General features: G+C 34.9%; 2 protein-coding genes and 1 long non-coding RNA gene across 4 annotated transcripts in view; 2 read left to right on the forward strand and 1 right to left on the reverse strand.

Moving 5' to 3' along the window:
- Positions 1 to 3,115: 3,115 nt before the first annotated feature.
- On the forward strand, positions 3,116 to 14,453 carry LOC107723061 (MOB kinase activator 3C-like). 2 transcript variants are annotated; one of them, XM_016531564.1, is made up of 5 exons: positions 3,116 to 3,293; positions 9,444 to 9,837; positions 11,070 to 11,577; positions 12,628 to 12,830; positions 14,358 to 14,453. In XM_016531564.1, the coding sequence occupies exons 3-5, from the start codon at positions 11,160 to 11,162 to the stop codon at positions 14,385 to 14,387; spliced, it is 651 nt and encodes a 216-aa protein (XP_016387050.1). In that variant the 5' UTR covers positions 3,116 to 3,293; positions 9,444 to 9,837; positions 11,070 to 11,159; the 3' UTR covers positions 14,388 to 14,453. The 2 variants fall into 2 exon arrangements, with proteins under 2 accessions (XP_016387050.1, XP_016387049.1); XM_016531563.1 differs by lacking the exon at positions 3,116 to 3,293 and having other exon boundaries at positions 9,383 to 9,837.
- On the reverse strand, positions 4,992 to 5,990 carry LOC107723063 (uncharacterized). The gene is made up of 3 exons (XR_001637889.1): positions 5,930 to 5,990; positions 5,676 to 5,765; positions 4,992 to 5,019 (listed from the first exon to the last, which is right to left on the reverse strand). It is a non-coding gene; the product is annotated as an uncharacterized LOC107723063 (long non-coding RNA).
- A 2,732-nt stretch (positions 14,454 to 17,185) lies between the features above and the next one.
- The window catches only part of LOC107723060 (MAP kinase-interacting serine/threonine-protein kinase 1-like), an 11,421-nt gene continuing 6,562 nt past the window's right edge, over positions 17,186 to 22,044 (forward strand). The window contains exons 1-8 of the mRNA XM_016531562.1: positions 17,186 to 17,369; positions 18,868 to 18,943; positions 19,083 to 19,184; positions 19,399 to 19,496; positions 20,653 to 20,732; positions 20,868 to 20,941; positions 21,030 to 21,134; positions 21,214 to 21,269. Of these exons, the coding sequence (XP_016387048.1) occupies positions 17,196 to 17,369; positions 18,868 to 18,943; positions 19,083 to 19,184; positions 19,399 to 19,496; positions 20,653 to 20,732; positions 20,868 to 20,941; positions 21,030 to 21,134; positions 21,214 to 21,269 (765 nt within the window). The 5' untranslated portion in view covers positions 17,186 to 17,195. The remainder of the gene's footprint in view (positions 17,370 to 18,867; positions 18,944 to 19,082; positions 19,185 to 19,398; positions 19,497 to 20,652; positions 20,733 to 20,867; positions 20,942 to 21,029; positions 21,135 to 21,213; positions 21,270 to 22,044) is intronic.

A 22,044-nucleotide genomic window follows, 5' to 3' on the forward strand; every position in this document is an offset into this window, starting at 1 on the left:
TAGAAGATTTCAATATTTTTTTGTATCACACAAAACCACCCAGAAAATCTCACACAGTCACTGCAAACCAGAACTTCCCCATTTCTCACTTCTGTGAACAAATGACAAAAAAAGAAGTGGGAATCTTACATACAAGTTGCATTGAAACGGAAGTAGCGACTTCTGTATTGTCACGTACCTCCAAGTGTAATATATTATCGAAAAGCAGCCTAAATGATTTTTTAATTAAACATGCACATGTTTTGTGTTTACAATAAGATCTATAAACATGCATTTATAAAACAGATAGCCGACTTTAAAAATGGATCTTCCAAACTAACTCTATGCATTTCTAAGACACTGAATGTTCCAGAAAACCCTATGTGACTCTTATCAAAGACACCTTTGATAGGTGAAGAGGACTTAACTTGCACATACACATTAAAATATAACCAATGATGCATACAATACATTATAAAGTGAAACTTGACTAATGTATGCATTATGGGAAAACTTTCCTCTTATAATAACAAACTGCCTACCAGCCCACAAAGAGAATGCAAAAGGTTAATGGGCGTTTACTAAACTCAAAAACTTGGCAAGGTGTCATTCATCCCTTCGGCGGAAACTAACAGAACTGTAAAGAGGAAACTTGCAAAACACTTAGCAAGTGAAACAATCTTTCAACACCCTAACAGCCGAGATGAAGCTCTTCTCTCAGGTTCGGTAAAAACATTATCTGGGACTCGATGGAGAATACGGCAGTACACAGAGAGTAACAGTTCACTCATCAAGCAATTAAATGGTGAACTTAAGCTAAACTAAATATACTGTGCGTTACAAGACACAGCAGCACTTTCCCGTATAGTAAACACTTCAGTTTTTACTATAAACAAGTCAGTAAACAAGCTTCTCAAGCTTTTCTTTTAGCATTACCATGAGGGACGGGTCACCCTCGCTTACCTTTGGCCGAGGTCAAACATTTCTGAAAGGGAGATCACCAACGTCTATGGGTCAAAGATGAGACGTCCCATTTTGGTGTCCACATCAAATTAAATTTACAAAAGTGATTTTATATACACAGAAAGCATATTAAATGCAAGTAAAGTGTCTGCTTTAATGTTTCAAATAACTTTTGTGAAAATACAAGGCCAAAATATGGGTGAAATAATGTTCCATCGTCATTCAGCATATATTTATATAAAAAAGAAACAACATACTTATTCTTATTTTAGTGGGTGTCTTCTGTAAATCATGGTAAAAATGTATGATAGTCATTATTTTTGCTCAGAAAAAAAAAATCTAATAATAATTAAACAGGACATATTCTAATGTACACATCCTTGAAAACCCATTTTCGTCTTTGACCTATAATCAAACCAGTAAACCAGAGTAAAATCTCTTCTTCAGATGCAGAATAAATCACTTATTACAATACAGACAAGTGGTGCTTCAAAGGATAGTTCACTCAAAAATTTAAATCATTTAGGTTTGGAACAACATGAGGTGAGTAAATGATCAAAGACGTTTCGTTTTTGGATTAAACTATCCTTTTAAACTGTAACTTGTGTCAAACCGCTACACTATTGTTTTATAGACTACTAGTTAGGGATGTAACGATTCACTCAACTCATGATTCGATTCGATTCACGATTTTGATTTCACGATTCGGTTCACGATTCCCTCAGACATACATTCATATAAACTCCTATTTGAATCGTGATTTGTTTAGCATCTCAACCGATTTGAATCGTCACATATTTAAATCGATTTTCAACCGGCTCGCGGTTAATCGTTACATCGCTACTACTAGTAGCTCTGGGAGAACTGAAAAGGAGATGAAATCGTGATGTTTTACTAAAATCAACCTCATCCCTCTCAAATGAAACATCTGTTGTTGTTCCTGCAGCTCTACTTGAAGCGCACGGGTCTAGTAAGAGGGTTTGATTCCCACATTACAATGTATATTTTGAATGCACTGTAAGTAGATAAAAACTGAGAGCCACCTTGACAAGGTACAGACTCAGCAGACACAACAGAAACGGGAAACGTAGACTGAACTTTGACAGAATCTAGGGAAAAATTATGTTACAGTTAAACGGAAGCACTACGTATTCGACAATGTAAGATCAACTTCATAATTTTCTAGTGTTAATTTCTTATTCTGCCCAATTTCTATCGAGCTGCATGAAGCGCATGTCTAAAAGCTGATGATAGTGTTCTCCAGCATGATTTCAGAATGATTCAAGCAGCATCTTGTGCTTCAAAGAAAAACAATCATGTGGTCAATGTCACAGTTTTACTTATTTGATCTATAAATTGTTTAGAATTGTAAAATCGGGACACTTTTTGACAGAATGCACCCTAAAACAGACATCTTGGGGAAAATGACAACAAAATTAAACTGAAACACTTTGTATTTAATAATGTATGAGTTAGTCTGCCATAACTTCACGTGTTAGTCTCCAAATCACTTTCAGTCTTATTCTTCATCATTTATGTTTATCTTTTTTTTTTACTTGTGTAACTTATTCATTTTGGTTACATTTTAATTTTTACTTTCGTTTTATTTTACTTGAATTTTATTTTAAACTTTGCATTTTGTTTTATTTGTTAATATTACTTATTTGCACTACTGGTAGCCTATTTTACGTTGCATAATTTCTCACTGTACGCAGTTACAAGACAAATGCTTTGGCAATACAGATGCACTTTTGCAGAACTGAACTAAAGAGGTCAAAATCATTTAGGACTCACCTCTAAAATGTTCGAGTGCTATCAGGAGATCGTCAAAACGCCTCTGGCTGCTTCAGATAGCGGCTTCTTACGACACACCTGAACAAAAGACAGGAAACGACGCGATCGAGAGCTGAGATTAAACCAATAGCAGCTTTTCAGAGGCGGAGGAAACCAGACCCTTCTCGAGGAAACAGAAGCTTCTGTACTTCGTCAAAATGTCACTTTTCTGCGTAAAACCACGTGTGAACGGAAAGGTCCTTCTTTAAAGATGTCGCGAGAATTAAAAGTCATCACACAAATCAAAGAGAATGAACGACTGCTCTGTTTATCTAACCCAGCAGCACTACACACACACACAAACACAAAAGACCCCCAACTGTACTTTCGCGTTTCCCCCTCAGGTGTTTTGAAGGCTCAACCCAGAGCGTAGGCACTGGCTGTGTCTCCAAGCCTACTTACATGCCTACCTAGACTGCATTTCTGGGCATCGTAGACGCTGTGTGAGGGGCGCTCGTTCAGTCTAGGTAGGCAGCACTAGTTTTTGAGACACAGCCATAAAGTGACGAGTCAGCCAGGTAAACCACATTTTATTTTATTCTCTTTAATTCTGTCTTTTATCATTTGTAATAAATTTGTATTATTAATTTTATTTATCTACTATTATTATTAATTTTATTTTTTATGTTTTATAGCTTATTTTTAGATATATATTTTATTTGTGTATAGGGTACATTTATTTATTGTACCCTAATGTATGATCTATCTATCTATCTATCATTTTTATTATGTTTACATTTTTATCTGACAGTTTTATATATATTTATATTGTAGCCTATGTTTTATATATTTTTATTTGTGTATACATTTATTTTTTTGTACGTTAATATATGATCTATTATTAATAATTTTACTAATAATGATTTTTACTTTTTATATATATTTAGATTTTATTTAATTTATATATTGTATATATCTATCTATTATTAATAATTTGTTTATTTTTTAGATATTTATGTATATTTTATATATTTTTATGCATACAACTATTTTTACCTTAATATCTCTATCTATCTATCTATATCATTTTTATTATTTATTTTACTTTTTTATAAATATATACATATTTTTTTTTATATTTATCATGTCTATCTATCTATCTATCTATCTATCTATCTATCTATCTATCTATCTGCCTGTCTGTCTATCTATCTAATCTTTCAGTCTGCTTGCATGTTTGTCTAATGGGTTTTCATTAAGGCTATCTCAGTATTTTGGTGCACTGAGTTTATCTTCTACTCTGACGAGTCCCTCGGTCCCTGCCACTGAAAAACAGCCCCTCAGCATGAGGCTGCTATATTATATTTATTATATATTATATTTAGTCATTTATCAGACGTTTTTATCCAAAGCGACTTACAAATGAGGACAACAGAAGCAATCAATTGTAGTGTTAAAACAACTAAAAACAGATCCAAAACTAAAAGCTAAAACTTTATAAATACGACCTATACACATTTTAAAAATAAATAGATTAAATAAAAATGACAAATGCATACAACACTGTAAATTCCAATTAGTAAAACTTAAAAAAAGCATGCAAACCGATTGCCTTGAAAAAATAAGAATAAGTTCAATAAGAATAGTAATTTGTACTAACAAAGGTTTATTTAGTGTTGTAAACTTACACACAAGTTCTGGTAACTCAGAATCACTATTTTCAACAACTAAATGAATAAGTACAATATACTATGTGCGTATTTCAAACAAATCTTTTATTTAAGTTGAGTCAACTCATGTAGCATTTCCTGCAACTTGGAATTTATAAGTTGTATTTACTTAAACAGCAATCTGATTTACTTGCTAAAAGCATGCAAACCGATTGCCTTAAAAAAACCAAGTAAGCGTTACTCCACTAACTTAAGTGCTTCAAACATCCATTACAAATTACTGACAACAATGTTCCATTCATCACACACATACAATTACACATAGATTTAAGGTAGTGAAAGCTCAAAGTTAAAGGTAATGAATTTTTTTATGTTTTTCAGTGCAGTTTTAACTTGTATTACAAACATTTTGAAACAAAGCAAAAACAATCTGATTTAGGGTATGCTTCTTGTAAACAGTGGAGGTAGCAGAGTATGGGTATGGCACTGGGTTGGCCGCACAAGTTGCCAATGGGTTTTTTTTTCTGTCCCAAGTCAAGCATCACACTGTAAGTGTTCTTCACAGTATTAATCTTCAGTGATAGTCAGCAACCCCAACAGATACTAGTGCCCAGGCTGCATCAACATCAGACACCTGTATAAAACCAAATAAAAACAATATTAGTAGGGAAATATGGATGATCAGTTGTCAGTGTTATCTGTCCTGCCTACACTACCATGCTATTGGGTTAGTTCACCCAAACTAGAAATTTATGTGATCATTTACTCAAACATGACTTTTGTTTATTTTCGGTACACAAATAAAGAAATTTTCAGTGAAATCCGATATAAATTTCTGTCTATTTACCCAAAACATTAGACAGTTGATCATATAGCAATCATGTCTCTTCCAAAGAAGGCATTCTACAGCACGGTTCAGTGTGTTTGGCTAATAATTCCAGATCAAGAACAGTTTGTGATCAGACTATGCCTAACCAAGTTCAAGTGGAAATATAACTGAAACTGCTCCTTAGCATTCATAGAACAGTTTGGCCCAAAAGTAGATTACACGCTCCATTCATATGGATTTATGTTATGGTTTCTTGGGTGTCAGAGTTTTGGGGTTAATATCTTCATTCATGTCTTGAAGATGCACACCTTTTTATGGGATGGAATGACAGGAGGGAGATTAAGTGGCATAATTTACATTTTTTGTTGAACTAGGTATATAATCAACATTAATCTTTATAAAATCTTAGTAATTTACCAGCAAATTATGTGCTTCTTTAAGGTGTAGCTATGAGAACTTACAAAGCGGGTTAGTTGTAGAAGTATCTGGGGTGATCATAAAGTAAAACAGGTCGGCCTCAGATGGGTGTGCACTGCTGTCAATTCTGGGTTCTAGAAGTATGAAAAGAAAAACAAAGTTTAAGACATTAAAAAAATACAGTACAAATATGTTTGTCAAAGTGTCAATAAAGAAGTCAATGACATGGTTTATTTTAAATATTATTACCAAAAACTGCTCTACTGCTGTTTAACAGTCTAAAAATGAAATACCTTACCTTCATTGTACTGAGGCCGGTGTTCACGAGACTGCTGTTCAGAGAAGACAGCTGCCACAAGTATGACAATAAATAAATATGACAAATAATTTTTCAGTTAAAGGCAAGTTCCACTATTGTTGTGAATTGTGGATTACAGACACATTCATTCCTTGATATTTGCATGCTTTACAAGAAAGAAAATTTCTATACATATCTACTTGAGGCCTCAGTCATAAAACCAATTGAAAAGCAGCATGTCCTCGGTATTACAGTAGTAAATGTTTCAACACAGCAAAGAAATAATTACTGCAAGACAAAGAGCTTATTCAGTTTAAACCAATGCACTGACTATGACTGTGATGTTTTAAAAATATTGACAATAAAATTATAAACTGAAAAATAACTTTAATCTAAAAAGTGACCAAAGCCACAGTGTTATAAAATTATAGAGGGAACACTGACTGAACACTGGGAAAGATTACAGTAAACAATTAATTATCAGCGGCACATAAAGATTGACTTTAAAACCTACCGGGAGCTCATCTTGACGACTTTTGGCATGTTCTTGAATTGTACCTCGGAATTTTCATACTTTAATTTTTAAACTAGCTACAATTTTTTCAGTTTGAAAAGTAAAAAACAAAAGTCTTAAATTCGCCAAAATACGCCACAAGTTCTGTATTTGTACAGTCGTTGTTCTACCAGCAGAATAGCAAAGATCTTTGGTGTCTGTTAGCTAACATGCTGACAAGGTTAACTTAGTCAGTTAAAATTAGCAGCACACAGAAAGATACACTGACACAATTATTTTTTTTAAACTTACCTTATTGTTATTTTATAGAAGTAATCAGTCTTTGTCCAGTGGTAAAAATGCAAGCAGTCTCAGCAAACTTGGCGCACAAATTCAAAACGTTGCTTGTTGCGCATGCTCTCTAGACATGATAAATACTAACTAATACTAATAGTATTTATTATGTCTATGCCGCTAACTTTCCGTAGTTTTTCTTCTGTTATTTTGTTGCACATTAGCAACATATTAGCACACTGCTGCCTCTCACTGGTGTATTAATGTCATCGGTTTTGTTGCGGCTACTTGAATATTTTAAGAGTTACTCATTGCATCAAGTTGTTTTATTCGCCTTAAAATTAGCTGTAACTTAATAAAACCAAGTAAGTATAACAACTAAGTAAAGATAACTAATTATATCTAAGTAAGGTAAACTATTGGATTTTACAGTATGCGTCTGTTCTTTCTTTCTATCTGTTCTGTCTATCTATTCATTCCTTGAGGCATTGAGGCACATTCTGGAGAATTCTTGTTCTTAATGAATGTTGTGGTATGCCAGTGTCTGTAGCTGATATGAAAATGAAAAAAAAAAGACAATACATATTGCACATTCACATATTTAATTCACTGTTTTCTTGTAGGCCTATTCGCTTGATTAAATATGAGATAGTACACCACAAAGTACATTTTCTTCAGAAGTTGTCTTTAAAATGACATGTCTTTTCGCTTGAGTGACATACACCTCATTTTCACGTTACTTCCAGAATGACATACACCTAAGCAAAGGGAAATTGTTACATGACAAGTAAGATGACCAGCACAGATAAGACAAGCTTGAGATGATGTCAGGGTCTTAGTTCAGATAGTTGCTCAGGATAACACACTTCAGTAAACAGACATCAACCAGTAAACTCTCTAATTCCTTTCTTTTTCATTTGCATTTACAAAAAAAAAAAAATGTTTGTACGTGTTCATTGCAAAACAAGCCCCACAAGTCGTGAGACATATACTGCATAATTTGTACATTTTAAAAACACAGAAATAAAGTATCCTGTGAAAGAATATGAGGTCAGGGTCAGGTATTAGTGACAGTGATGCCCTCAGTGACCAAAGCCCAGGTTTGAAAGGTTTGATAAAAGATGTTTGAGGTTTGAAACATCTGGGCTGCGTTCAGCCCCGACAAAAACGGTGCAAAACGTTTTTTAAACGGAAACGGTGGTGCGTTGAACACACTGTTCTGATGACGCAAGAGTTGCAACTATGGCAGCTGAGAAGGCCATTCTTTGTGTTCTTTTTGAAGAATTTTCGGAGCCTGATGAAATCGGTATAAATACGTGTTTAATACTGCAAAATACGCTCGATGGTACAGTCACTGCCCTTGCCCTCCAGAATAAAAGAGAACATCCCAATCGAGTAACCAAACACAGCAAACATTAGAAAAGCACCGGAACAGAATTCTGAACAAGATCTAGTTTTTGATCTGTAACATTTAGATTATAAAGACAACACACCCGCTGCTGAAGGAATTCAGAACATTCTAGAAATATAATTTGGATATTATGACCTGATTGCTAATGGAGTTAGAACAGCAACCCATTAGACAAGTGATTTCTGGCTCAGTTAATACATTAATATCATTTTTTTACAAAACAAACCTAAAAAAAAAGAAAAAGAAAAAAAAAATCGTATTCAAACACACAAAAATATTTATGTATATTTCTATTAACCACATCTATGGAAGCCCGTTTCCGCCACTGAATAAAAAATAACAAAAGGTAATTGCGACTTTTTATCTCACAATTCTGACTTTTTTTCACAAAGTCAGAATTACCTTTTGTTATTTTTTATTCAGTGGCGGAAACGGGCTTCCATAAACATCCCATCAGGTATATTCCCACACTGAAAAAAAAAAGAAAATTGGTGTTGAAGCAGTATATTTCACAAATTGTTTACAAAACAAAAATTACAATTACAAAGAAATGGCAAGTAACTTAGCATGACATTTTGAAGTAGAAAAACTTAAATAGTATTTTCTTGTAAAACATATAACCTTTATTTATTTATTCATTCATTCATTCATTCATTCATTTAACTTAAAAAAAACAGTGTACTATCTTCATGACTCAAGAGATAAAGGTACTCCAAGGGTCTTAAAAGCCTTTATAATTTTTTCACAATGTATGCTATTGCTTTTCACTTTATGCTTTAAAAAGATTTTAAACCAAATGCCATTCATTGTGCCACTATATTTAGGAAATTATATATTTCCATCTAGTGGTTATTTATTGTAATGACATTACTTCACAATTGTGCTTCAGAGTATTAATGGTGTTCTATTTTTCTTTATTTATCAGTTTTAAGTTAAACAATTTTATGTCCAATTTATTAACAATATATGCCATAATCCCTCAACAAATTTTTAATAGTAATTGAATTTGGTTTCAAAAAATCACAATGTATTCTAAAGTTCTAGACCATTTTTTAAAAACATTATGAATAAATATAATATAACAAAAATTTTTTAACTTACATTAATTTAAAAATTATTCTTATTTAAATCATTTTTATATATTTAAGAAAGTATTACATATTATTTTTAACATTTTTAATAAATTTAATTACATAGATTTTTTTAAAAGTTAGAATTTTTTTAATTCAAACTAGATTTAGATGGTCTGAGAAACAGGAAAGTGTGAAGTTTGTATAGTAATGGACAGGCTGGGATACAGTCCTCTTGTTTTGAAGTTTCCATTCACAATGGAGTTTGGGGGGAGCTGGGCAGGGCAAAGGATGTGGCTTGATGTGGGACTGGACTTCACAGACTCACTGCTGCTCCTCCCACCACCAATCAAATTCTTCCTTTTAACTTCATACTGCCCCTGAGCACACACAGGCACACAAAATCAGACAACGGGGCCTGCCAGACAAAATCAGGATATGACATCATACACAGGAAGGGAAGCCAAATAACTTTTCAGCTTGTTTTTTCACTCTGTGCCCTATTCCTACGTGAGTTTTGGAGGGTAAAGACTGACTGATGAGTGCCAGAAAGGATCCTCACGAGACAGAACAGGAGAGCGAGGACATCTTTTCAGGTTTCCCACAACATTCCAAGTGTCTACAGCGGGACCAAAGCCAGGTACTTTAAAGTCTACAGTTTTACTTTTCTTTCATCTGTTTTCATTGATAAGATGCCACTTTTGTTTTCATACTCAGTGTTAAAGCAGTAATGTCAGAGCTCGTGTGAAAAAGCATGCTCAGACACATCAGTGTTTGTTGTAGAGGTGGACAAATAACTCCTCTGTCCTTTGCTTCCACACATATTGAATGAATTGAGTTAAAGCCAGCCTCGAAACTGAGACTTTTGTGTTTATTATAAAGTCTACAGAGTTACTGGATTTTTACCAGTTTGGTTAGAAACAATGATTGTAAAATATATAAAATATTGTAAATATTCTATTTTGCATATAAAAACAATTATGGAAATGTAGGCTTTTAAAGTGCCTTTTCGGATTGAAAATACATTATCAGTTACTGCAACAAGTGTCAGATTCAGACCTCCTGCAAAATATCTCAACATGAGCTATGAGGTAAGAGAAATTCATGATTTAACAAACTGGTAGTTGTTGTTTTTTTTGTGTGTGAATACATTTATGGAAGGAGAGAGAAACAGAAAGGGAAAGAAAAACAAGACTTATGAAAGAGACAAAGAAAGGATGGACTCAAACACCGATACACTGGCAGAACGTTCAATGAAAACAGAGAGGCAGGGTTTGAACAGACTCTCTGAAATCCACAAAGAAATGTATCTTATTTCAGGCACTTTGAACAAACACGAGAAGTTATGAAAATGGTGATGTGAATAAAACAACTCAAAGGGAAACTAAATGCATAGAGAGGAAGAAATGAATTTGTTTGTGGTGGTCTGTTTATGGAGTGTACTTAAAGGAACACTCCACTGTTTTTGAAAATAGGCTCATTTTCCAACTCCCCTAGAGTTAAACAGTTGAGTTTTACGCAGCCAGTGCTCCACACAGAGACTAAATCCAGAAGAACTGTGGCAACAGATGCTTCAAGAAACCTTCCTGCAAAGCTACAGTGCTGTGAAAAGTTTTTCAGGTAGCTTTGCAGGTAGATTTCTTCAAGCATCTTGGAGATGTTTCCACAGTTCTTCTGGATTGAGTCTGTCTCAGTTTGTTCTGTTTCTTCATGTCATTCCAGACAGACTGGATGATGGTGAGATCAGATCTCTGTGTGGGAGCACTGGCTGCTGTCAGACTCCTTGTATACAGTCTATAAATATATATATATATATATATATATATATATATATATATATATATATAATATTGTTTTTTTTCTGCTCTCTAGAAAGGGCCCAGGGAATCATAAGAGTGAAGAATCACAACCATCCAGATCCTGACTGGATCTGACGATTCCGTCACCCTGCTCAGTTCAGCAATGGCTCTGTGTTTGGGTCAGGTCTTCAGCAAAGACAAAACATTCCGGCCTCGAAAGCGATTTGAACCTGGAACCCAACGCTTTGAGCTGTACAAAAGAGCCCAGGCGTCTCTGAAATCAGGCCTGGACCTGAGGAAAGTGGTGCAGCTGCCAGACGGGGAGAACATTAATGACTGGATAGCTGTGCATGTGGTGGATTTCTTCAATCGAATCAACCTCATCTACGGGACCGTGAGCGAGTTCTGCACTGAGAAGAGCTGTCCCATCATGTCTGGAGGACCACGTTATGAATACAGGTGGCAGGATGGGAATCAGTACAAGAGGCCCACCAAACTGCCTGCTCTTATATACATGAACCTCCTGATGAACTGGATCGAGTCCCTCATCAACAATGAGGACATCTTTCCTACACGAGTAGGTGCGTGACGTCAAATCTGTTTTCCAGACATTTTAACAATGCAATTATGATATCTGTGACAGGGCTACTAGTGCAGTCTGCTCATTTATCTTTTGTTAATTCCCAAATTAATATTTTGATATATTTTAGATGCCAAAGTTAAAAATATGTCAGGGAGATACAACAGATATCATAATATAGAAACATGCTTTATTAAAAAGATCAAATTCTTGAAAAGAAAACATTATTAAGTAGTTTGGCATTATCTTTTATTATTATTTATTGGGAAAAAACTATTTTAACTGCTTCGTTGTTTATTAATATTTGAAAAGCCTTTAAGTCATGAAGTGCAAACAACATGCAAAAATAAAACGGTAAAATTGCAGACACCTGCTGACTGTGTGTTAAGGTCAAAAGCAGTTATATTTTAATATCACTAAATATATTTTGAATCAGATTTTATTTTTATATTTTCCATTTTCATTTTCATTTTAGTTAAAGTTTCATAACTTTCAGAGCAGATTTCAGAGCATCTATTCAACTGTACAATCAAACCCTGACTCTGTTTTCATTTACCGTTCTAACAGTATATCTGTGTTTGAGTTAAAAAAAAAAATGTCTTTGTCGTGGCACACCTATTTGTTATTGACCTTTAAGCTGTTTCAGTAAATTGCTATGAAATGTATAGCATATTAATAAATAAGCAGATGTATACAAATGAATGGAAATAAGACAAAAACAGTTAGTTGTAGAAATATTAATGGATAACTGGGTTGAGAAATGGTCCAGTTAAGTTTCTCAGGAATTGCTGTATAATTTGTGGGGCCAGGAACACCAGACATACTTTTGCCTGAAAAAAATATTACTGGATAGAGTTACAGAAGCTATACTCATAAGCACTGCCAACAGTTCATAATTCCACAGGCTGAGCTACAGGCCGAAAACCCTTGAGACATACTCAGTAGGCTTTTTCTCCTTAAATAGCATTTGATTTTTCTCATAGAAGAAAATCATATAGCATCTTGAATTCAATGTGATAGAAGTGTGACACTGGTATTCTTCTGTTTTTAGGAGTCCCTTTTCCTAAGAACTTTCAGCAGGTGTGCAAGAAGATACTGAGCCGCTTGTTTCGGGTGTTTGTACACGTGTACATCCATCACTTTGACATGATCTGTAGTATCGGAGCTGAGGCTCACATCAACACCTGCTACAAACACTACTACTACTTCATCTCTGAGTTCAGTCTCATCGACCATTCGGAGTTGGAGCCGCTGGTGAGAGAGAGCGCTGTGCTTTCATTACACACTGCAGCGAAATTCGGTTGTCAGTTTAACACGATGCACTAACTAAAACTAAAATAAAAAAAGTTTCTCAGTGATACCATTTAGCGTTTAATCCTGTTCAGTAAACACAGTTCAGTAATTTACAGCAGTGACAACCGCATTCTACAACTGAATTGACTCCCAAAAAATTCAGGTAGTGACGACCACATTTACAGAAATTCTACACAGTTTGTACGGAACTGAACTGAACAGAACAAATAGTTAACACATAACATATTGTGGTGCAGGAAATCACAGTGAAGTAGGCTACATATTGACTCAGTGTTGCCAGATATCGCTATTAAATGGGAAGAGGCGTTATAAATAGAAAAAAGCCACAAACCAAAATATCTGCACCTGCCTACTTTATTAACTCCAAAAAATGGATCGCTTTATGAGCCGAGCCTAAACAACAAGCCCCAAGATGCTTATAATCACTGCTTATAATAAGTGGACATGGCAACCCTTCAAGAGCGAGCTCTGCAAAATAACCTTCAAAACATAAACAAAACGCAACGACTGTATATAACGACAGTCACTCCCAGGTTGTACAAAATGTGTACATGGCCTGTGTCATATTGTAGTGAATCCCCTAAATTATCATTTCATGTGTACGGAACAGAACTCACTCTCAAAACTGATGATTGGCACCATGGTAACCATAGCAACGTTCCAGCATTTTTTTTGACCAAAGTAATATTACAGCAACCAAAGAATCATTATTTTCTGTGATTTTAACTAAACCACAACAGCACGTTGTGTTTTGTTTATGTTTGGAAGGCTACTTCATAGAGCGTGCTCTTGAAGGGTTGCCATGTCCACTTATTATAAGCAATGTTATCAAGCGTTTGGGCTTCTTTGAGATTGGTGTTTAGGCTCGGCTCATTAAGCGATCCAATATATGGAGTTAATAAAGTAGGCAGGTGCAGGTCGCTATATTTTGCCATGTGGCTTATTTCTAAAGTACTGTGTTTGGATTTGAGTTTATTGGGCTTTTCTTTATTTGTCTTTTTTTCTTTCATTCTTTTTTTTTTTTGCAAGATCTGTCAACACCAATGAATCAAAACGTACCCTGTAATTTCTTGCACCGCACATACAAAAAAGATTACTGTGATATATGTTTAAATACGATATTAACAACTAGTTGTTCAGTTCATTTCCGCACACACCGCATAGAATTTCTGTAAATGAAGTTGTCACTATCTGGTTGTCACTCCCAAAAATTACTGAACTGTGTGTGAACAGAACAGGATTAAGCACTAAAAGGTGAATAGACAACCAAATTTAACTGCAGTGTGTATGTTGCCAATGTGTTATAATAATAACTGTTATTAGACACAAAATAATAAATTATGATAGTGGCAGTTAGCAGAATTTACTCCTCTTTAGCTAATAGGTTTTATGAAAAACTAGATGCTGACAGCACAATGCAAATGTGGTGTGTTTGTCATAATAAGTTGGTATTTTCTGTCTTCACAGAAAGAAATGACAGAGAGGATCTGCCACTGAAAGATGTGGAGAACAGATGGGAATCCCAATGTCAAACATTCAGACCAAAAGCACAATGTACTTGAGGTCTGGTCTAAGATCAGGCGAGATCAGAGACTCACAAATGAGCTAAAATGCAATACATCCTTGCTTCAGTATTACTGAAAAACTGTGGGTCCAGTAATTCAACACATGTCCTTGAGACATGTAAATGTTTAAATTATGCATAGTAGCTCAAATTCTGCAGCACTGATATGAAATGATGCATTGATTGCTTAGTATTGCATACATTGTGAGCATTTCACCATGTGTCTTCAAAGATACTTAAAAAAAAAGTGTTCCAGAGGGAAACGTCTTGAAATGGCATGTCTAAAACTTCTGCTAAGTTTTAGAGGTTACATTCTTGCTCTGCCGTGTCTGTGCCATGGGGGCTGTTTAATCAGGGCTTGTGCAGTAAGAAACTTTTTCCATAGCTAGTAACTGATGACGAATAGTACTCAACAGTATTATTCTTATTTCAGACATTTTGTTCTGACAATGTGACAATGTATTTTGTGCATGCAAGTTTAAAATACAAACATTTTAAATGTAAAGACTTTTTTTTTTAAGAAATTGGATATGAAAATCCATACCATACGTTTCTCATAACAATGATACATCAATTTCTAACATTCCTTACTTTTCTTTATAATAATAACAATAACAACAACAATAATAATGATAATAATAGGGTAGAGTTGGGGAAAACGACCCCTTGGAGTAAAACGCTTACTGTTTTTCCCAAAATAACGAGATAAATTCAAGATACATTTTTGTTGTTGCTATGGACTACATAACATCAGTTATATATGATATGAGAATAGTAAGGCCTGCAGACAGGGAGTACGTGTTATTTAAGAAAAATATAATTATATTTTCATTGTTTTTTTTTTTTTCAAACCTAGTCTGTGGAGTAAAACACCCCCAGAGGGCCTGGCTTCATTACTGTAGTTACTCTGTTCTGAACATCAAATTCGTTTTTCCATCTAATGTATTGTAACTAGGTGGTTGAATAAAAATATTTGGACTTTATATTTAAAAATTACTCAAGTTAGCATCAGGTAGCTAGTTAGCTAGCCAGTTAGCATCAGCTAACAATATTTTTCAAATAGGCTTTTATAATTTTGTAATTCATAATTATTGATTATATTCTTTTTAATTTTAAGCTAAAACTTCCTGAACTCTGATTTTGCTGTAAATGTATAAAGCAAATTGCTCTGTCAGACTGGGTTAACATGAAATATGTTAATAACATGAAATCTCTGGAGATTTTTCATACTTGGTTTGTAATTTATATCATTGTCACTAAAACTATGATAAGACACATTTAACTTTTGTTTCAATGAAAAAAATTACACAGTCCTTAAAGCTGCAGTCCGTAACTTTTTTTGTGTTCAAAATGTACAAAATGTACATAATAAGCAAGTACACCATGAATCCATTTTCCAAACCGTGTTTTTGGCTTGAGTTAGCATCAGGTAGCTAGTTAGCTAGCCAGTTAGCATCAGCTAACAATATTTTTCAAATAGGCTTTTATAATTTTGTAATTCATAATTATTGATTATATTCTTTTTAATTTTAAGCTAAAACTTCCTGAACTCTGATTTTGCTGTAAATGTATAAAGCAAATTGCTCTGTCAGACTGGGTTAACATGAAATATGTTAATAACATGAAATCTCTGGAGATTTTTCATACTTGGTTTGTAATTTATATCATTGTCACTAAAACTATGATAAGACACATTTAACTTTTGTTTCAATGAAAAAAATTACACAGTCCTTAAAGCTGCAGTCCGTAACTTTTTTTGTGTTCAAAATGTACAAAATGTACATAATAAGCAAGTACACCATGAATCCATGAGCCTATTTTCAAAAATAGTGGAGTGTTCCTTTAAGGAAGCGTTTTCCCCCACTCTACCCTAATAATATTTATGCATTTTCCAGGCCTTAACAATTTTCTTTTTATTTCCAGGTTTCTCAGGATCATGGCAACATTAAAATAATGCCAGACTTAGAAAATAACCTATTTACTAACCTAATTACTAAATTAACACTCTAAAAAGGAAACGAATTCCACATGGAAAACTTTCATAGCAGAACATTTCAGATTAAACTCCAGGATTAGTATAATTACTAAAACTGAAACTAAAATTAAAACCATTAAAAAAATCCTTACTTGAAATAAAATATTAAACAAGTTTTATTTTAGCTAGTTGCCAAAGCAACATTTCTCATTTTAATTTAGAGTAAATTAAATGTAAAATAACTCAAACTGAAATTGAATGGACCTAAATGGACATAAAAAGCTACTAAAATGACAAACGCAATAAGAATTACTAATACATTTTGTTACAATTTAAAATACATATAAAAACTGATTTAAAAATAAAACATGAATCCAAAATTTGAAAAAATATTAAATAAAAATTAAATATGAATAAAAATATTAATAATAATATCTCAGTGATGATACCATAATAACACCGAAACTCACTACACGTCACACTATCGATTGCGTAACTCCTTTTTACATTGACTCTCCACTACGGACACGGTAGTCAGTTGGAGTCTTAATCATTTAATTTGAGCGTATTCCTCCTTAGCACCAGTCTGTGCGTGAAACCGGTATTTCTCCAGTGCGAAATACGAATATATGAATGATCCGTGGCAGCAGCAACTTCTAGAATATGAATATATTCATTAGCTCATGCTTACGTGACCTCGTAATTTCCCTCGTTCGTGCAGTCACGTAGCCTAATTAATATTCATGAGCCCACTCGTCACCATAGTATGATTCGCAAATACACCGCAGCGTCCAGCAGTAGGAGGGCACTCGGCGCGTTTGGGGTGGTGCTGTTGTGTTTCTCTGTTGTTGTCCTCCTTCTGCTGACTGCTGCTGTTCAGCGCGGGATGATGGCGGAGGCAATCACGGCACAGCTAGACTCATTCGGCTGCAATTTCCAGGTTTGAGTCTTTTTTTTTTAAACATGCATACATTATATATACGTAATTGGCATTTTACATGAGCTCAAGTAGCTTATACTAAATTAAGCTCGTTGATGTTTACGTGTGTGGCTGTACTGGTCGCTCGATTCGCGCTAGTGAATCGTTAGGTCGCAAAAACAAACGCTTGTACGCGCGAGTTATCATAGTCAAATGTTTCATGTCTTAAAAACGAAAGTTATTCAGAAATCATTATCTTTTCGGTTAGCACTATCACAGTTCTGCTGACATTGCTACACTTAACAGCTCTCTGACACTTGTTGCTTTTCCTCGTAACTCGGTTACAGTTCATGTTCTTTTTTTAAAGGGACAGTTCACTCAAAAAATAATTCTGTCATTGATACGGCCAAACAGGGGCTTCGTGGAGCATTAAAGATGGACTGACACCCTCAGTCTCCATTCACTTGTGCAGTGAACGTCAATGTGGCCGTGCTTGTCATCACAGAGAAAAAGAAAGAAAGAAAAAAACCATATGGGTTTGGAATATATTTGTTAGAATTTGCGGATGAACTGTTCAGTCAGTGTTGACTTGCAGCTACTGTTGCTTTAAATATGTTAATTGTTTCCAGCCCGCTGCAGTGCTGACCCAATATTCCCGCCTATTACCCAACAACCGTTATTATTTATTAACGAATGGCGATATCTCTTATACTACGATTGATATTGATATTATTTTCCGATACGCCACGTCATTTAATCCACCTTCATGTAAAACAGTAATATATCGTGTTGAGTGTGCCGGATTTTCCCCTCAGCAGACAGATGAGAAGAGCTTGACCAGACACGTCACGGCATTAATATCGCTTCTCAATGCGGAAACTCAGGCGTTAAATAGCTCTAACATGATTTCACTCAACCTGCTCTGAAGAAAACCAGCTGTCACGCTCAGGTGACCAGCTCTCTCAAGTCTAGTAGAGGTATTTCATTCTAGATATGGGGAGAAGTTTTGAAACACGTTGTTAGTCATGATAGGCTTGTTTGAGAAATCTGACAAGTACTCACTTCCTCTTCCTCTGATAAAAGTTCATGTTTACAGGACATTGACAGTGAAGTGCTAACTTAAAATATGATGATCATTTAGTCTTGCACAACTTTTAATGATGGAAATATAATGATCATTTAGACTTTAAACCTTTATGGAGGAGCATATAAAGCACACAAGTTCATATCAGTGTTTGTGCATGTGAATGTCAATGACCGTCAGGCTCTTGCTCACCCGACTGGAAATGCTCAAATAAACATACTTTGCAATTGCTTTTTGTCTTTATGCTTGATGCTTTACAAAATGCAAATAAGCTTCTTTTTTTTCAGCAGCCTTGGTTCCGGAAGTATTTTCCCCAATCATTTTCACATAGGGATATTTAAAAAGTCTTTATTATGCGGTGATCCGAAGCAACTAGCTGTTCTGATACTAACACTAACACTGTTTTGAGTGTAAATGTTTCTCTCTTTCTCTCAGATAACCAGTTGTGCTCTGGCATCTGGCCAGTTGGAGAGCCGTGGTCTGATCTCTCACGCCCCCAACAGCCCCGCAGGTACAGCTGCTTATGATGAAACGTTTGAAAACACACCCTTCAAATCATGCAATCATTTCAAAGACTGAATTCTCACAGAGTATTTCTGAGAATCTGTGATGTAACATCTTTGGTTTTGTGGTTTTTATTTTGGGATTAGGAATGGAGAGCAGTCAACCTATCACCATCACAGACCTGGTTACACGGCGGAAGAAGAAACGCAGAACTCGGGCCACGGACAGTTTCACTGGCAAATTTAGTGGTACTGAACCATCTAGAAAATTACAAAAACTCTTATTAATCCTCATAATGTGCACCTTCTTGTTCTATGGTTTACCCCGCATTTGCAGTCTGTATAATCTGTGTCGTGCATCATCAGATCTTTAAGAATGTTTGATTGCAAATCCTCCCAACATTTCCTGATTGGGTAAGCTGTGAGTCAATTCACATTTCACAAGTGTGTGTGTGTGTTGCAGATCTGTACAAGCTGACGGACGAGCTGCTGGGTCAGGGAGCTTATGCTAAAGTCCAGGGCTGTGTGAGTTTACAGAACGGCAGTGAATATGCTGTGAAGGTGAGATGTGAGTAACAGGGTTTCTGTGGGTATTAAAAAGGTCTTTATAAAGTCTCAATTCTCCCTTCCACAAAATTAAAGCCTTAAAAAGGTAGAAAAGTCTTAATTTCATAAACTCTTGGCATTAAATGTTGCATGCACTGCAAAAAATGTATATTTTCCTCGATATTTTTTGTCTTGGTTTCCAGTACAAATATCCTTAAATCAAGATACATTTGCTTGAGATGCAGAATGAAGATAAGAAGTCTTGATTTCTGAGAAATTGAACAAAATGAAGTGAGTTTGTTTAAAACAAGAACAAATATCTGTCAATGGAGAATGAAAACTTGTTTTCTCTTTGAATTAAGTTGATTTTTTCTGAGCCCATTGCCAGATATTTGTTTTTGTTTTTTTATCGTGAACTCAATTAATTTTGATAAATGTCACAGAAAACATGACTCCTTATATTTGCTTGTCAAGTACATGTTTCTTTATTTTAACAATTTTAGACATTTGCTCTGGAAAACAAGACAAATACTGATTAAGAGCATCTTCTCTTTCTTTTTTTTTTGCTGTGTGATCAGAGGGTCCAATAAAAGCTATTTTCTAGGGCTGTCAGTCGATTAAATTTTTAATCTAATTAATTACATGATCCAGTAGACATTACAAAAAGTAGCTTTAGAAAGAGATATTTTATAGATTTATAGATTCAACATAAAGTGTATTACACATAAATGTTAACCTACAATGACCTAACATAAAAGAAGATTATTTGCGAAACAGCTCAGTATTTTTTGTTCATACAATGAAAGATGTTGGTAACCAAAACAGCTTTGTTAACTATAGTCCAACAGTCTTCAAAATATGGTCCACAAAAGAAAGTATACTGTATGTCATGCAGGCTTTTAATTTTTCCGCAAATTATCCCTTTAATGTTTTTTTTTTAAATATGGAAATATGATTTTTTATCTTATCTTATTTTACTATTATTAATGAAATGATACTCTAAATAAGAAACTAAAACGGCCAGCAGGTTGTAGTTGATGTCTTTATGAGTAAGTCATCAGAGATCGGTTGGAAGTTGTATTTTCAAACTTTGAAGTGTTTCACATTGTTTTGCTTTGTCAAACAAACATAATAAATGACTTTGTGTGTAACGTGTGGCTACATTTCTCAGATAATCGAGAAGAACGCTGGTCACAGTCGCAGTAGAGTTTTCAGAGAGGTGGAGACGCTTTACCAGTGTCAAGGAAATAAGTATGCTCTTATTCCACAATAGTCATCATACTTAATTATATACTTTATATATAATTATACTCAATCACACAAATTACTGTAATTGATTGTAGTTAGTATTATACATAACTGCACACATTATGTGTTTCTCTACAGGAACATTCTGGAGCTCATTCAGTTTTTTGAAGATGACTGCTGTTTTTATCTGGTGTTTGAGAAGTTGCGTGGAGGTACTGTACAGTTTTATAGAGGTAAAATACAGTTGCATTTTCATTCTCGGGTATTTATTTTCTAAATAGGTTTCTCTTTCCCTCTCAGGTTCCATTTTAACACACATCCAGTGTCGAAAATACTTTGATGAGAGAGAGGCTAGTCATGTGGTCAGGGATATAGCACATGCACTGGACTTTTTGCACAACAAAGGTAAGTACTGTACACTGGTCTACTGACCATGACTCGGCACGAGTGTGTTTACATAGACTTGTCTCACTATTTCCAACAGGAATCGCTCACCGGGACCTTAAGCCTGAAAATATCCTGTGCGAATATACTGATAAGGTAACACATGCATTTTGACTTTGGTAACAGTTTGTGTAGTTTGTCTGGTTACAGAAGGATTAAGGTTGGGAGAATCAAGAAAGACTAGTCAGCAAGGACAAAAAATGCATTATTTTACATCAAACATTAATATACATTACTAATAAAAAGTTTGGGATTGGTAAGATTTTTTTTTAATGTTCATCAAGGCTGCATTTATTTGATCAGAAATACAGTAAAAACTGTAATATTGTGAAATATTGTTGCTATTTAAAATAACTGTTTTCTATTCTACTATGTAGGGCTGCCCCCTAATAGTCGACTAGGTGACCGTTAGTCGACGAGAAGAGGCTTAGTCGATCAAAATTGTATTAGTCATGAAAAAAAATAATCCACAGGAAATGGCAAAGTCACGTAGTCCGTGATGGACAGATCATTAACAGCTGGTCTATGTGGTAATTACAGTACATCGGACATCCAAACATTCGTTTCGTTCGTCGACCTCAAATGTGGCTTATCATCTGAAACATGTAGTAGTAGTAGTAGTAGTAGCAACTAGGCATGGGACGATAACCGGTTTCAGGGTATAACGCGGTTTGGAAAAGTCACGGTTTCAAAACCACTCAAATTTCCCGTTCTACCGTTCCTGCGGTATGCACAGTTTTTTTACGTGTCGTCAAAGACGGAAAGTGCAGGACTCCCTCAGTTGTGTGCAGCGAAGAGCATAAGGAGTCACACGTCCCCTCCCCCTCAGCCCCTCCGGTTGGTGCGAGCAGTCAGTGAGAGTCACCTGTGT

Source organism: Sinocyclocheilus rhinocerous, unplaced genomic scaffold (assembly GCF_001515625.1).
Source record: "Sinocyclocheilus rhinocerous isolate Xijiao unplaced genomic scaffold, SAMN03320098_v1.1 scaffold2469, whole genome shotgun sequence".
In the NCBI taxonomy this organism is placed as follows: domain Eukaryota; kingdom Metazoa; phylum Chordata; class Actinopteri; order Cypriniformes; family Cyprinidae; genus Sinocyclocheilus; species Sinocyclocheilus rhinocerous.

Bases quoted from the DNA above. Each gene is read 5' to 3' on its own strand.
- LOC107723061 (XM_016531564.1), top strand. From the start codon at position 11,160: ATGGCTCTGTGTTTGGGTCAGGTCTTCAGCAAAGACAAAACATTCCGG. The intron at 11,578-12,627 runs GTGCGTGACGTC...TTCTGTTTTTAG, and splicing joins CATCTTTCCTACACGAGTAG to GAGTCCCTTTTCCTAAGAAC. The intron at 12,831-14,357 runs GTGAGAGAGAGC...CTGTCTTCACAG, and splicing joins ATTCGGAGTTGGAGCCGCTG to AAAGAAATGACAGAGAGGAT.